At 45.4% G+C, this 15,841-nt stretch overlaps 1 protein-coding gene across 1 annotated transcript; it reads right to left on the minus strand.

Annotated features, from left to right (window-relative positions):
* Positions 1 to 13,240: 13,240 nt before the first annotated feature.
* LOC113002854 lies at positions 13,241 to 13,936 on the minus strand. The gene has a single exon (XM_026129985.2). It carries the CDS (start codon positions 13,814 to 13,816, stop codon positions 13,286 to 13,288), a length of 531 nt encoding a protein of 176 aa, XP_025985770.2. The 5' UTR covers positions 13,817 to 13,936; the 3' UTR covers positions 13,241 to 13,285.
* Between the last annotated feature and the right edge of the window lie 1,905 nt (positions 13,937 to 15,841).

A 15,841-nucleotide genomic window follows, 5' to 3' on the forward strand; every position in this document is an offset into this window, starting at 1 on the left:
ACACTTATTCACTGACGGTATTCGTAACGCAACGCATTCTCGTTTTTATATTTTGCTTGACGGTAACGGCGCAGTGTATTGTTAATTGTTCCAACGATTACGCGATTGCCAGCCGAAATTGAGAATGAAGCCTTTCGATCGATGAGCGATAGATATATATACCTTTCCAGGGTCGTGATGATTCCACTCCTTTACTTCCAGCGAATCGTGTGCTCATCCTGGCAGCCGCATTCTGGTTGGTCGTTCTTTTGGCTCGGAGAATGTCCGTGTGTATGCGCGTGTGTGTGGATGTGAAGACGCGGATTGCCTAACTGCCCGTGCAGGTTTTAACATGTTCGAGCCTGAACGAACGAGTCGGTTAAGAAACCCGTTCAATTCCTTTTATTTCGAGTAACAAATTTGATTATAATAATACATAAAGCAAACGTATACGCAACACACAGTTTTATAATTTACTTCGAATTAGTTTTGTCAGGTTCAAATCCTTGAAACCTTTCTTCTCTCTAATCTCTTTCCAACTCTGCTGCAATTTCGTTAGACAGTAATTGAAATAGAACGTTGCGAGTAATGTTTTTGATACAATCGCCGCCAATCTGACAAAAAGTTGTACCTTGAAACAAAAAGTTATTATTAAAAATGATATATTTATAATTAGTTTATGTTTAGTTTCATAATCTCCGAATTAACTTAACCGATCGATATACATTGCCAACTATAATTGATTCCCTACTTAACGACAAGTTAAGTGTGAGTGCCAATTCCAATAGAATTAATAATCAATCAATTAAATTAACTGGAGATTGTGAAACTGGCCCTTAATGATTGTGTCATAGTAGTAATAATATTAATAATGGTAACAATAATATAATTTTGATAAAAATTAAAATGTTTTAACTTATTTAAAAATTAACGTATGTGGAAACTATCATGCCCTTACAACTTTTTGGGAAAGTTTAGCATTTTCTAGCTCAATCTCCATTTTGTTCATTTCCTCCAACGTTTCGATGTAAATTTTTTTTCCATCTATTAATTCTCGATTTGTTATATTTAAATTTGTAGTGTTGTGCTTGCTATTAAATTCATTATTAAATTTTTGTTTTATTTCTATGACATTTTTTTTGATTGCTTGGATCTTCTGCATTAATTTATTCAATTTTTTTTTAATTTCCGAAAATAAATCTGAAATGTAAAGTTTTATGATTTTTATATTAAATTATTAAAGGTTCCTAATAGCATATTTTATCCAAAGAACATTCATACGACATTATTAGGACATCGCAATATCCATGCGACGTCCCTCGGATGATGTGTGCGTGCGTGCGTGCGTGTCACGTCGCGGTTTCGTCAATCGCACAAAATATATCGCGCGCAGGGACGGAATCGCGATAAGGGGGATTTATACTAAGCAACTGGGTTTATCGAAATTTATAATTAAATTCACGTTTAAGTTTTACTAAAAATCTTAATTATTCGGGGCAGACCTGTAAGAAACAAGTGTTATTTATGCCTGTTTATTTAGCTAATTGTAACTGCTTATGAATTTTATAGTTACAATTGGAAGAGGTGTTAACTATTAAGAACTGACCCGAAGAAAGCGATTGTTATTCGGGCCCATTTATTTATTCTATTTATTTAATTTATCAACATTCATGAATTTGTAAGAACGACTACTAATTGAAGTGCTTAAAAAGCTCCAGTGAATATTTTATAGGGAGCCAAAATATGTGCACAAGCTTGCTCGAGGCGACTGATTATCGCGCGTAGATTAGATAAGAGTCGGATTACAATGACTCGTGGCTGAGAGCCGTAACGGTCGCTCCGGAATGCCGGGCTATCGCGTAGCGGGTAAGAAATGCGTCCGGTGACGCTGTTGCCATGCAATATTACGTTACGAGAGATGCAACAATTATTATTTATTTAAGCGTTACTTACCTTTTTGCTGGACTATACCAACGGAAAATGGGTTAGCGCGGCTATGATTCTGCTCTCTGTCTGCAACGGCTTGGACAGGGTTGATCTTTTGACTAACCAATTAATTGTTTAAACAAAAGAGTCGGTGATGTATTGAAGAAGTACCCAGCAGCTCTGGTTGATCAATGGTTAGCGTAATAGGTTGATGGAGACGGCGTCGATGATGATCTTGAGGCTGATGCTCTTGTTGTTAAATAATGTTTCAACAATTGATTTTATTTAATCGCACGGAAAGGTGGATCGAATTAGGGAACGTAATTATATTAGATTTGGGAGTTAACACAATAAGACACTGTTATATAAAAGATAAACAATATTTATTATTAATTATTAAAGTTAAACTAATACAAGACTTAAAAATTATTGATACTAATTTATTATACGCTTCGCGATATTGGTTACTTAAACTAGACTCTTTGCGCGAGTCGTGATTGAATGTCGGATGTAGAAATGTTAAGTAAAAGATTTTGAATTAGTAAAGATTTAGTAGATTCGCGGAGCGACTCCTAAGAGTCGACCGATCGCGATGACGCGGGAACTAGAACTACTTTCGCCTAGCAGCGCACGGAGCGGCGCTTGGCTTCGTGTCGCGCGGGAAGCGTGGGGGTACCCCACCAGGTTGCCCGGCGGCGCGCGCAACTCCCACCCGAAGCGTGGGAGTGATAATGGTAATGATGATAATGTCTTAGATGGTGACTTATGATGGTAACGTTTTAGGTGGTAACATCTTAGATGGTAACTATTTTGATGGTAACTTATGATGGTAACGTTTTAGGTGGTAACATCTTAGATGGTAAGTGTCGCGTGGTAAGTATCGCATGATAATGGTAGGTTCTTATGGTAAGTATCGCATGATAAGTATCGCTTATGATGATAATACATAATTATAATGTGATTATTAATAAACGGTTGCTACAATGGTTATAAGCTGATTAATTAATAATGCCAATATTAACATGAATAGTAATAATGCAAAAATATGTTGCAAAGCTAAACGATAATAGACGTCAGCGGACGTTACACCCCTCCCCTCTTATATTAAAATGTTAGCGCATGCTGACATTTTACACTGACTCATTTGTTTCGTGGCAATTGTTTTCCACGTATTTTCGTAACTCAGCGTAGGTATAGGTTGGCTTTAGTCTTTCACCTTTTGCACACTCACCTTGGGGTTTCGGAAGTCGAGCTTCGGACATTGAAAGGGTCAGGGACGGGGCATTTTCAGGTGTTGGACGAGCCTCGGGCGCGGTTGCTGATGCTTGATTCTTCCTTCCGCCCAAATGTATCAGCAGGTGAGTTACCGAGCTCCATATAGCACCGAGGAGGTGCATGCTCCAACCATAGATTGAGTGTAACGCGTAGCCGTGAATTATAGTGTCTATTATGAGTTTGACTATGCGTGCGATGATGAAGATGGCGAGTATTCCTGCGCTCGCAGACCCAAACGTAACGAATCCATGCCAGATTCTTTCTCCGGCGGATTCTGCAATTCGATTTAGTGAGTCTTCGTCCAATAGGTTGTACATTGATACGCTCCCAGATGGGATCGTCTCGCCTAGTGCTCCCCGAGCGATGGTGTTTAACATGGACGGCTTCTCCACAGGGAACATTATATGCGCTCTGAGCCTATCTAGGTCCTCGTCACTGTATATTCCACTGGTCGCCAAGGAGGACGGGCTGGCGTAATGCCAGGTGGGATGAGTGAGTGGTTGTATGATGGGTGGCGCAAGTACCTCTATCGGTTTTGGCGTGAGCCTGAACCACGCACCGTGTAGTTTGTACATCGTTGGAAGTAGGTCGTTGCAGTCTCTTATCGTGCCGGTTTTTGATAGTATTCTAGATCTTGGTAGCAGGAATAGTGAGGTATTACGATGCGTTACTGGTAATTCGTTGTAGCAGTTTTCCGTCTGGCGGATTTTGCATTCTACTGGGATACACTTGACTATGTGTATAACTTCACCGCTGGTTACCGCCGTATAACCGGGCTCTTTCATGACCCTGTATGCTATTTCGTCTGGTGCGATGCTAGCTAATGTCAACGCGTTTTGTAAGATCTGTTTTTCCAGTACACATTTTTGCTCCATGATGTCTCGGTAGAGCTGCGTCAGTTGCGATTTAATGTGTTTCTCCACGTACACAAATTTGGAATTGACGTACAAGAAGATGTCCAGGTTGTCGACCGCGATTTTAGACCTCGTTTGGAAAGTGCGTCCTTTCGTTGTTTCCAGTATGAATAGCTTGGGATGTTCCGTCTGCGTCAACTTGTATCCACAGATGTCGAAGTCGGTGGTCTTGGCTAGAGCGAACGTCGTATCTTGTGTTGTTACTGTGTAAATAGTTGGGGTCGTTTGGTTTGCTTTCGGCGACAGTTTGGTGGCTAGACCTTCGTAGATGATGTCATACCGGTCGAAGTGGCAGTGATCGACTGGTAAGGGAGTCCAGAATGTTTCCGATCCTTCTGAGTCCAGGCAGTATCCGTGCGCGAGCTTGCATTGGGCGCCCGAAGGCAATATCGCCTGGCCGGTTGATCTCTTGACGGGCATTTCGAAGGTTTTCAAGGTGATTCTCAATATGGCCTGAACCACTACATTTTCCCAGTTCCCGTATCCATCTGTGTACTGGGTGCCTGTGCAGTCTGCGTCTACTGCAGCTGATCCGGCTAGGGTAACGCTCCTTAGGTTGGTAGCATTCTTCACTATTCCGTCGACTATGGCGTCAGCTATTCGAAATGATCCGGAGTCGTGAAGTCTTTTGCACGCATGTTCCCCAATCTCTTGCAAATACTCTCGTCTGCCGTTTTGCACAATGGATACGTGCGAGTGCATCCCGCAGTAGTAGATTGTGCGGTCTACCTCGACCTTACACTGTATAGCGGGAGTTTTGTCGAAGTCCGAGAGCTGCATTAATTGAATATATGCCTCTTCTTTTTGCGGTTCAATGTTATCCATATCACAGTCGGCAACGTCCAGGAGAGATAGGGTGGTGATGTTGAAACCTTCTCCCCCACAATCATAGCCGATAAGGCCGGACACGAGGGGTAGCGCGGTAATAGTGAGTAGTAGGAGCATGTTTATGCGATGCTGTCCGAGTCGGAACTACTGGCCGGTTCCTCCGATGGCCGTCGAAGGTATGATTCTTCATGTTGGAGATGGGAGGGGGATGGCTTTAGTTTGTCTTCGTGCACTACTTTTGTAACTCTATCATTTATTTTGATCCTAACGTTATTGCTTCTTAGTATCTCTATTATCTTATACGGGCCAGTGTACTGGTCCCCTAGTTTATGAGTTGGCTCCTTCAGTAGATATACTTGGTCGCCGATCTTAAAATTAACGGGATTTAATTTCTTATCATAATATCTCTTAGATCTAAGTTTTGCTCGTTCGAGGTTACTGCGCGCTGCCTCCTGGGAGTCTCGTATTTTATTATACAGGTTAGTACGCGTAACTCTCGTTGGTCACGCCCTCTGGTGCTTTTTCGTGGGACGGTGTACGCGCGATTTTGCCGAAGACTAGTTCGTGAGGGGTATACTGCGTTCCCTAGTGTACACTTGTATTATACGAAAAGCACGCCAGCTTAAGGTGGCTGCTCCAGTCGTTCTTATCCGTCGTTACTTGCTTCAGATATTCCCAGAGCACGTGATGTGAGCGTTCAACGGAGCCGTTTGATTGCGGCCTATACGCAGTGGTCGTATATTTGGATATTTTAAACTTCTTTGCGATTGCCTTCATCAAACTGTTAATAAAATGCGATCCTTGATCGGTCAATAAGGCTTTAGGAGCCCCGTAAATACTGATGAATTCATTGACAAAGGCATCCGCAACGTCGATCGCGCCAGCTTTCTCCAGCGGAATCGCCAAAGAATACTTAGTGAGGAGGTCTTGTATTGTTAGTATGTACGATTTGCCATCATGCGATAAGGGGAGAGGCCCCATGATGTAGGCGCTGCTTTCGACAAGGTGTCCATAGACACCTTGTCGAAAGCAGCGTCTGGTGTATCCGTTAGTACCATCGGCTGCTTGGTTTTCCTCCTGACTAACTTCTTTAGTTGACAACTCCGGCAATTATTAATGTACGTTTGGATATCGGTCTTCATCTTAGGCCAGTAATGCCTGTTTCGAATTCGGCGATATGTTTTGGCGACGCCTTTGTGGCCGCCGATGGCCGACGCATGATTTTCGTGTAGTATTGCTTCGCGTGTTTCTAGCGGGGGTACCGTTACCTCGTTACGGCAGACTGTTACAGTTACGCCTGTATTGTTTAATGTGTTGCTAATTAACTTGTGGACGTTTTCCCACGGTACACTTCCAACGTCTCCGTTACAAAGGGAAATAGCTTGGATATCGAGTTCTTTGACTACGTCGAGAAGGGAGTGTATAGCTTCGTTAAGGATGTCTTTTTCTATTATATTCGATACTCGATCTTTTACCGTTAGTGTGATTATATGTTTCCCTTTGTAAGGGATCGGCCTGGCTCTGGCTAGGGTCGCGTCTCTTATCTGGGGCAAGATTCCTGCCCCCGCCAGGGCTTGTGCCCTTTTGTCGCAAGGGTCGCCTCTCTTTGTTATAAACACAACTAGGTTATCGCGCCGCATCGACAAGTTGTCGCGCGTAGCATTGAATTTAATTCTATTCTCCGGATTAAAAACATATGGTTCATTAGGAGTGTCGAGGATGTCGTCGTCGCTAGTTTCGCTCTCGGTATCGGATTCGCTCTCGTTCGTAGACGAATCCGGGTCAACGGGTATCTCCATGGGTGTCGGATTAATCTCATCGGGAGATTCGTAGGGGATCGTTTCGGCGACTCCTCGTGGTGGTAAGTTGTCTCGGGTGACTTTTAATCGAACTCGCTTACTTGGCTTGGGTGCATCGGATATGGTTTCATCATCGTCGCAGTCGTTTGGGTTGCTATCATGTTTGCGCGCTGCGGGCTTAGGGGAGGTACCGGGTTTGTTCGGAGTCGGTTTCGTGGAATTATTATTTTGGTTAGATACACGAGGCGGCGACGCGGGGTCGAATAAGACTTCATCGCTTGAGTCGTGTAAGGTCAAGGGTAGGACGCGAGTCGCCTCGACGGAATTACGCAACAAAGCGTCTGCATTACAATTTATCTTGCCCGCTTTGTATATTACTTTATAGTCGTATTCGGCGAGCTTAAGCCGCCAGCGAATAAGCCGCGAAGTGGGGTCTTTTACGGAATGTAACCACTCTAGTGGTTTGTGATCGGTTAATATTATAAATTTATTACCGTACAGGTACGGCCTAAAATGATTAACACAGTAGATTATGGCCAATGACTCTTTCTCGATTGTAGAATAGTTCTGCTCTGCATTATTGAGGAGCCTGGACGCGTATGCTATGGGTCTATCCTTGCCGATCTCCCCCTGACTTAAAATTCCACCTATGGCGTATCCGGAAGCGTCAGTGGTAAGGAGGAATGGTTGCGTGAAGTCGGGATGTTGTAGGATCGGTTCTGTGCATAATTGGTCTTTGAGGTTCGTAAACGCATTCTCTTGGGGCTCTTGCCATGTGAACGGTTCGTCCTTTTTTAATAGAGTGGTAAGAGGTTTTGCGATTTTGGAGAAGTTGTTAATAAATCGGCGATAGTATCCGGCTAAACCTAGGAATTGTTTAATGTTTTTCGCGTTCCTAGGCCGGGGGAAATTCTTCACGGCTTCAACCTTCTGGGGGTCGGGTTTGACTCCGGCTTCCCCTATTACATGGCCCAGATAAGTGACTTCTTTCCTAAGAAACTCGCACTTATCTGGCTGGAGTCGTAAGTTGGCGGCGCGCAAGCGTTCAGCTAGTTTGTTAAACTTTTGAGCGTGCTCCTTCAGGCTACTTGCATATACGACAATATCATCAAAGTATACGAACAACTCGAGTCCCTGTAGCCCGCTGAGAATTCGGTCCATCAGTCTCTGAAATGTGGCTGGGGCACTTTTGAGTCCGAACGGCATGCGCTTGAACTCGAAATTCCCGTAAGGAGTGGAAAAGGCGGTTTTATGGGAATCCGCGGGGGCCACAGGGATCTGGTGGAAACCTGATGCGAGGTCGAACACACTAAAGTACTTCGCGCTGCCTAGTTGATCAAGGATATCGATAATGTTTGGCAAGGGGTACACATCCCCAAGTTTTTTCTCGTTCAACGCGCGAAAATCTATTACTAGCCTCCATCGCTTGTTTCCCTTAGAGTCTGCCTTTTTAGGGACGACCCATAAGGGGGAGTTATACGGCGAAGTCGAGGCCTCTATCACTCTCTTTTGTAACATATCATCCACCTGTCGACTGATTTCATGTTTATGCGCGGGGGGAAACCTGTATTGTTTGACATTTATCGGTCTATCGTCTACGGTTACGATCTTGTGTTCTATGGAATTGGTAAAACCTAGCTGCTCATCGGGGAGTTGGAAAAGATCCGCGTGCCTTTCTAGCAAATCATTTACATGTCTCATCTCTTCTTCATTCAAATGTTTTAGTCTCAGAAGTTGTCGAACTTGGTCGTGTCTCTGTGTTTTGTCCTGACATCGGACGATGTTTATAGCGGCGTCTCTAGAGTCGCCTCCGGGGTAGCTATTTGATATGTTCTCTATCTCTTGTAATTCTATGCTTGGAACGATAAGCTCCCTATCTAACTCACTCGTATTAATCACCCGAATGTACGCCTTTCCATCGCGATTCGTGACGACAGCATCTCCTAGGTAGACGCCATCGCACACGTTAAGTCTTGGTACGTAACCGGTTTTTATTTTAGGATTGTTTACCCTAAGGTAAAATGCTGCTTGTGATCTCGCGGGTATCACCACGGTTTCGCGAGAGGAGAAAGGAATTTGATGGCCGTGCCACATTATATTTTGTTCTGAAAGATTTATTTGAGAAGCGTCACGCAGGAAGTCGGCTCCTAAGATGCCTTCCTGGGCGATTGGAAAGTTATTTGGCACTACGTATGCGGTTACCGGGTGGCCCATAATCGTTAACTCTACAGACCCTAAGGTCTCGACACGCCCGCTCGTAATTCCACTAAGGAGGAGCGGGTCGTCTCGGTTTATGTTGACGTCGGGATTCAAGCTTCTTTCTTTAACTACATTGGGGGCGGCCCCCGTATCTATCATAAAGTTGGTCTCCTGGAGGAGCCCTATCGCGGATATTGTTATAGTAGGGGCGTGGGGAAATTCAGAAGGGTTCAGTACAGCTACTCGTGCTCGCTCTCGTTGTGGCCCCTCTCTGCCTCGATCGGATTTAACGGGCGAGTGCGTTTCTGGTCGTCCGCCGGGGTCGTGTCTCGCCGTCCCGACGGACCGGGCGCGTTTCCCGCCTCGTCTCGACGGGCATTGTTAAACTGTCGCTTGCGACATTCATCTATATCATGACCACTGCCTTTACAATAGCGGCAGGACTTCTCGGTCGAGCGCGGTTCTCGATGTTCTCGATAATTCTCGCGGTCACGATCATCGTAAGTTCGTGTCGGCGGTTCCCTCTGAGGACTCGAACGCGTGTAAATAGGTTGATAACGGTTATCTGGGCGCGGTTCATATGGTCCCGTGTATCTGCCCCGCTACGTGGGTCTGGTAACTTAGCTCCCGTCTCCCTTTGGGGTCTGGGCCACTGGTAGTCGTTGTCGCGGTATGTTGGGCGGTCTCGCGGTGGGTACAAAGGAGGGTGATAGCTGGGGCGGTTATCGGATCTTGGGTAATCGGAGCCCCTGTAAGTTACTCGATCTGACCGCTGGGGAGTTGAGTAGCGCGGGTCGCGGTCGCGATCGAGGCGGTGTCGCATATCTTGTCGTTGGTAATCTAACTCTCGCCTCTTCGTTATTGCCTTTGCGGCGGCGAATGCATCGGTATGTTTTCGGCGAGTTTCCGGCCCGATCTGTAACCGGAACTCCAGCGGTAGACCTTCGTAGAACGATCGCGCGGTTAGATTGTCTATCTCATCAACGAAGCGAGGGTCCAATCGGCGTTTATCCCTGCGCTCCTCATCAAGTATCACTGTTCTCAGATCTTTTACTCGACTAATGTAATCCAATATGTGCTCGTTCGAGCATAGATATACCGTACTTAGCTCGCCGCGGTATTGGTCTAAAGTCTTTGGGGAGCCGAACGCGCCGGTTAGTAAGTCGATAAGTTCGGTGACGGTGTCACAGGGTTCGTCCTCCACAGCGTAGTATGCTCTGCGACTTGTTTATCAATAATTTTGTTAGATTGCGCTCGGCCGCGGGAGGAATTATTTCTGAGGCGCGGCGCCATGCACGCGTAAATTGCGCTAAGGGAATGTTATAACCGTCGAAGTAAGGCAGCGATTCAGTAGCTTCACGAAATGAGACTTTAGGTGCTGGAGGCTCATTGCCTCCTCCTCCTCCATTACCTCCGCTTCCGGAGGGCAGTGGACGCGAAGGGGAATAGGTGTAGTCACCGCGAGCGGTGTGCGATATTTCTAGGGGCGGTTCGTCGAACGGTATGGGGTCAGGTTCCGACGATTTATGTTCTAATTCGCGCTCTTTTGCCGCGATTTCTTTCTCGCGGGTTACCATATTGCGGTTGAAACTTTCGCGATCGCGATCCAGCTGAACGCGACCTGTTTCCACACTATCGAGTTGTTGTCGCAGCATATTTTCTTGGGCGTGTAACCGTTTTTCTCGTTCGGCGATTGCTTTTTCTATTCGTTCTAATTCGTACATTCTTGTTGCGGGGTCTTGCGAGAGGTTTTCCTGAGAGGCCCCGCTTTCGGATGGCGCGGTACTTCTATTCTTATTTCTTGTTTCCATTATGGTTGTATTTCGATAGGATGCTAGCCGACTGTTGGGAGATTGCGCGTTTGATTAATTGCGATTATGGTTGCTTCGTTGCTGTCGAATGGTCTGTCGCTTGCGTGTTGTAAGTATCGCAGAAAGTCGTCTAGAACGTCGTGGCAAACAGGACATAGGCTCGGGATTCTGCTGAAAGGGATAGGTCTGCGACAGGTATGGCAGAGCTCAATTTGTGGGGCCTGTGCGGGGCCACTAATATGTATGTAATGTCTAGATACTCTGTCGTAATCAGTCTCTTCATAGGGAGGTAAGTCTGATTGGCATTCGTCACAAATTATTTGGTTCGTTACACTGTGTTGAAAGAATAAAGCGATGCAGCAACGAGCCGTATGAATCCAGTTTAAATAGGCCTCGTCACGTAATTCGCGGTTGTTGCTAGGAATGCTGTGAGGGGGGCACATGTTCCTTATGTCATTGTGGATGAATCATTCAATTTATTAGTATTGTTACCGACGGAAGGGATTTACCATTCAGGGTTACCGATATTTACTGGCGGAAGGGTTTACCATTCAGAATTACCGACATTTATCGACGGGAGGATTTACCATTCAAAATTAGCGACATTTATCGACAGAAGGATTTACCATTCAAAATTACCGACATTTATCGACGGAAGGATTTACCATTCAAAATTACCGACATTTATCGACGGAAGGATTTACCATTCAAAATTAGCGACATTTATCGACGGAAGGATTTACCATTCAAAATTACCGACATTTATCGACGGAAGGGTTTACCATGAAACTTGTGTTATGTCGTGAGGCCTCCTTCAATCAACAAGAGGGAAGGGGGTTACGATAGGGTGTTTTACGATATCTGATTAGAATTTACTATTCTTCGCGCGGTCCAGCGCACGATATTATTTCGGCTAGCGTTATGACATAAGGTTCCCTGAGGACGTGTGATTCCTCGCTTGTTGCGCGTAAGCGGCGGATTAATTGATTCAGCGCTCCGCAACAGGTTAGGCACCGAATAGCGGGACGACACCGGGGGATTGTAACGTTGCAATTACGGCACTGCTCGGTTGCAACCTCGCCGATTCTAGTGTAATGATTACCGACGAGGTCGTAGAATCTTTCGCGTGGGGGTACTTCCAAAAAGCATTCGCCGCAAAGTATACTATCGTTGAATATGTCCCGGTAAAACTCGGATATGCAGCACAAGGCTGTATCGATCCACGGATGATATTCGGGTCTGAGTAGGGGGAGGTAGCTATATGGATTTTCGGATAAATAGCTCATACCAAATTTTATCTATTATGAGCATTTATTTTGTATTTGAATGCACTAGAAGTGTGTCGGAAGGAATGTTTGTTCTATTCGTTCGGTTTGACCGTTGCACAAAGGCAAGCCCTCAAAGGGGTCGTATTACAGGAACACTTGTGCGGGAGGAGTCGTATTACGCGAACCTTTGCGCTCGAGGTAGACCCAACGGTCTGTCCAGGCGCCGGGCTGTCGCGCGTGGGTTGAAGTGGAAAATCACCGACGCCGTTACCGTGCAAGTTTCCGTTACGAACGGTTTGATAATTATTATTTGTTTTAAACATTCGCTTACCTTTCTGTTGGCTAAGCTGCGCTGGAGAATAGCGGAACGGGACGACCACGGTTCTGCTTGCCGTCTGCGACCCCTGGAATCTGCGATGTATCGAACGGGTGGCTGGAGTCGTCGTCGATGATGATTTTGCGATTAATGTCTTTTATTTGATTTTATTTAAATGTGTTTTAATTAGTCGCGCGGGAGATGGATTTATAGTAGATTTGGTACTGAGACACTTTATATAAGATATGAACAATATTTATTACTTAATAACTAATACAGAACCTTAAGTTGGTTAACAATTAATTATTAATACAAAACTTTAAGTTGATTAACACTTGATTATTATAATTAATACAAAACTTTAAGTTGATTAACACTTGATTATTATACTCTTAACGACAGGTAATTACTTAAGATAGACCCTTTGCGCGGGTCGGGTTTGATTGTTGGATATAGAAAACGTTGAACAATGGATTTGGATTCGGAGAGTTCGCGGAGTGATTCGACTGATCGCGGTGAGAGTGGTCCTAAGACTGACTTGCCTAGCGACGCGCGGAGCGGTGCTCGGCTTGCGTGGCGCTGGGAGAGTGGGGGATCCCCACTATGTTGCCCGTTGGCGCGCGCAACTCCCGTGCTAAGCACGGGCGTGGTAACGGTGACGATAGAGGGTACGATCGGTGGTAACTATATCGATAGTTATCATGATGGTAATATCCCTGTCGGTAAGGTTTACATGGTAACTACTTAAATGGTAATGCTTAAGTGGTAATGGTTATAATGGTATTGTCTTAGATGGTAACAATGGTAATTATCCTAAATGGTAAGTTAGTAGTAGCATACAGTGTTGGTTAATAATTATGAATTAATACAGGCTAAAATAAGTGTCAGGTGGTTACGTGTGACGTTACAGACGTTACACCCCCCCCCCCTTATAATAAAATGTTGGCGTACGCTAACATTTTTCGAGCACTTACACTATTTCCGCCTCGCGCTGGCTGTCTTTTACATACCTACGTAGTTCTGAATAAGTGTACGTCGGATTAGTGTTAGTCTCACTTCTCACTCTTTCACTTAGGGTTTTGGGGTTAGGGGGGTGAGCTTCTGTCGACGAAGAGGTTTGGGGCGGGGCATCTTCAGGTGCTGATGGTCCACTCTTTGGTTCTCGTCCGAGGTGTATCAGCAAGTGGGTTACCGAACTCCAAACTGCGCCCAGCAGGTGCATGCTCCAACCGTACACTGAATGTAACGCATAGCCATGAATTAGAGTGTCAATTATTAATTTCACCACTCGTATGATGATGAAAATGGCGAGTACTCCTGCACTTGCAGATCCGAATGTTACGAAGCCTTTCCATGCCTTTGCTCCGGCGGACTCGGCTATTTTGTTGAGTGAGTCTTCATCCAACAGATTGATCATTGAGATGCTGCCTGAGGGGATGATTTCTCCTAGTGCTCCCCGGGCGATTGTATTTAACATAGATGGTTTCTCCACCGGGAACATTATATGGGATCGGAGTCTCTCCAGATCGTCGTTACTGTAGATACCGCTTGTTGCTAGTGACGCTGGGCTGCTGTAGTGCCACTTAGGATGTGTTAGTGGCTGAATAATTGGAGGTGCTAACACCTCAATTGGTTTAGGTGTGAGCCGGAACCAACTACCGTGGATTTTATACATTGCTGGTAATAGGTCACTGCAATCCTTTATGGTTCCAGTCTTAGCCAGAATCCTGGAACGGGGGAGCAAGAAAAGTGAAGTATTGCGGTGCGAAACGGGTAGCTCGTTGTAGCAGTGGTCCGTGTGGCGAATTTTGCATTCCACGGGAATACATCGTACTATGTGTATTACCTCGCCATTGGTTACTGCTGTATACCCGGGTTCCTTCATTATCCGGTACGCCATTTCGTCTGGTGCTATGCTGGCGAGAGATAGTGCGTTTTGCAGTATTTGCCTCTCGAGCGCGCATTTTTGCTCCATGATGTCTCTGTATAGCTGGGTAAGCTGCGTCTTGATGTGCTTTTCCACATAGACGAACTTGGAGTTGACGTAAAGGAAGATATCAAGATTGTCTACCGCGATTTTCCCCCTAGTCCGGAAGGTTCGCCCTTTTGTGGTTTCCAGAATACAGAGTTTCGGGTGCTCTGTTTGTGTGAGTTTGTATCCGCAAATGTCGAAGTCCGATGTCTTGGTAAGAGCGAACGTGGTGTCCTGAGTGGTTACAGTGTATATGGTAGGAGCAGATTGATTGGCTTTGGGTTTCAATTTCGTGGCGAGACCTTCATAGATTATATCGTACTGGTCGAAATGACAATGATCGACTGGCAGCGGAGACCAGTACGTTTCTGATCCTTCAGCGTCTATGCAGTATCCGTGTGATAATTTACATTCTGCCCCTGATGGCATTATGGCTTGCCCGGTGGACCTTTTAACTTGCACCTCAAAAGTTTTTAGAGTAATTCTTAACAGAGCTTGGACCACTACATTTTTCCAGGTTCCGTATCCATCTGTGTATTGGGCGCCTTCGCATGACGCTTCCGTAGTAGCCGATCCAGCTAGAGTTACGGTTCTCAGATTGGTTGCGTTTTTTATTATTCCGTCAACCATGGCATCGCCCATACGGAATGAGCCGGACTCATGAAGTCTTTTGCATGCGTGTTCTCCGATCTCTTGTAGGTATTCCCGCCTACCGTTGTGGACTATCGAGGCATGCGAGTGCATACCGCAATAAGTAATTGTTCTGTCCACTTCCACTCTGCATTGTATGGCTGGAGTTCGGTCGAAGTCCGATAATTGCATCAGCTGGATATAGGTTTCCTCCTTCTCTGGTTCAATGTCGTTGGTGTCACATGCTCCTACGTCGAGGAGCGATATCGTGGTTACGTTGAATCCTTCCCCTCCACAGTCATAACCAACGAGGCACGAAGCGAGGGGTAATGTTACTAGTGTTAGGAGGAAGAACATGTTTATTCACTGTCGTCTGATGTGGAACTGCCAGCTGCGTTGTCCAGCGATTGTGTGCGTGGCTCTTCATGAGGTTGGAGGGGAGTGGGGGCTTTCTTTAGCTTATCTGCATGCACCGTTTTGGTTATCCTATCACTTAACTTTATCTTAATATTATGGTTACCTAATATTTCGGTTATTCTATAGGGGCCAGTATATTGGTCCCCCAACTTGTGTGTCGGTTCTTTTAGGAGATATGCTTTATCGCCGACCTTAAAGTTACATGGATTCGCTTTCTTATCGTAGTAGCGCTTGGCTCTAATTTTTGCCCGCTCAAGATTTCCGCGCGCTGTTTCCTGGGCATTTCTAATCTTATTATACAGGGCGGTAAGGTAATCGGCATAACTCTCGTTCAATATGTCCTCTGGCAATACTTCACATGTCGGTGTCCGCGCAATTTTACCGAAGACGAGTTCATGGGGAGTATATAGCGTCCCCTCGTGTACGCTTGTGTTGTATGAGAAGCATGCCAACTTAAGGTGGCTGCTCCAATCCGTTTTGTTTGATATGACTTGTTTCAGATATTCC

This window comes from Solenopsis invicta, chromosome 3 (genome assembly GCF_016802725.1).
Source record: "Solenopsis invicta isolate M01_SB chromosome 3, UNIL_Sinv_3.0, whole genome shotgun sequence".
Classification (NCBI taxonomy): Eukaryota; Metazoa; Arthropoda; class Insecta; order Hymenoptera; family Formicidae; genus Solenopsis; species Solenopsis invicta.

Excerpts from the sequence above, each read along its gene's own strand:
- LOC113002854 (XM_026129985.2), bottom strand. The coding sequence starts at position 13,816 with ATGTTCCCGGTGGAGAAACCATCTATGTTAAATACAATCGCCCGGGGA.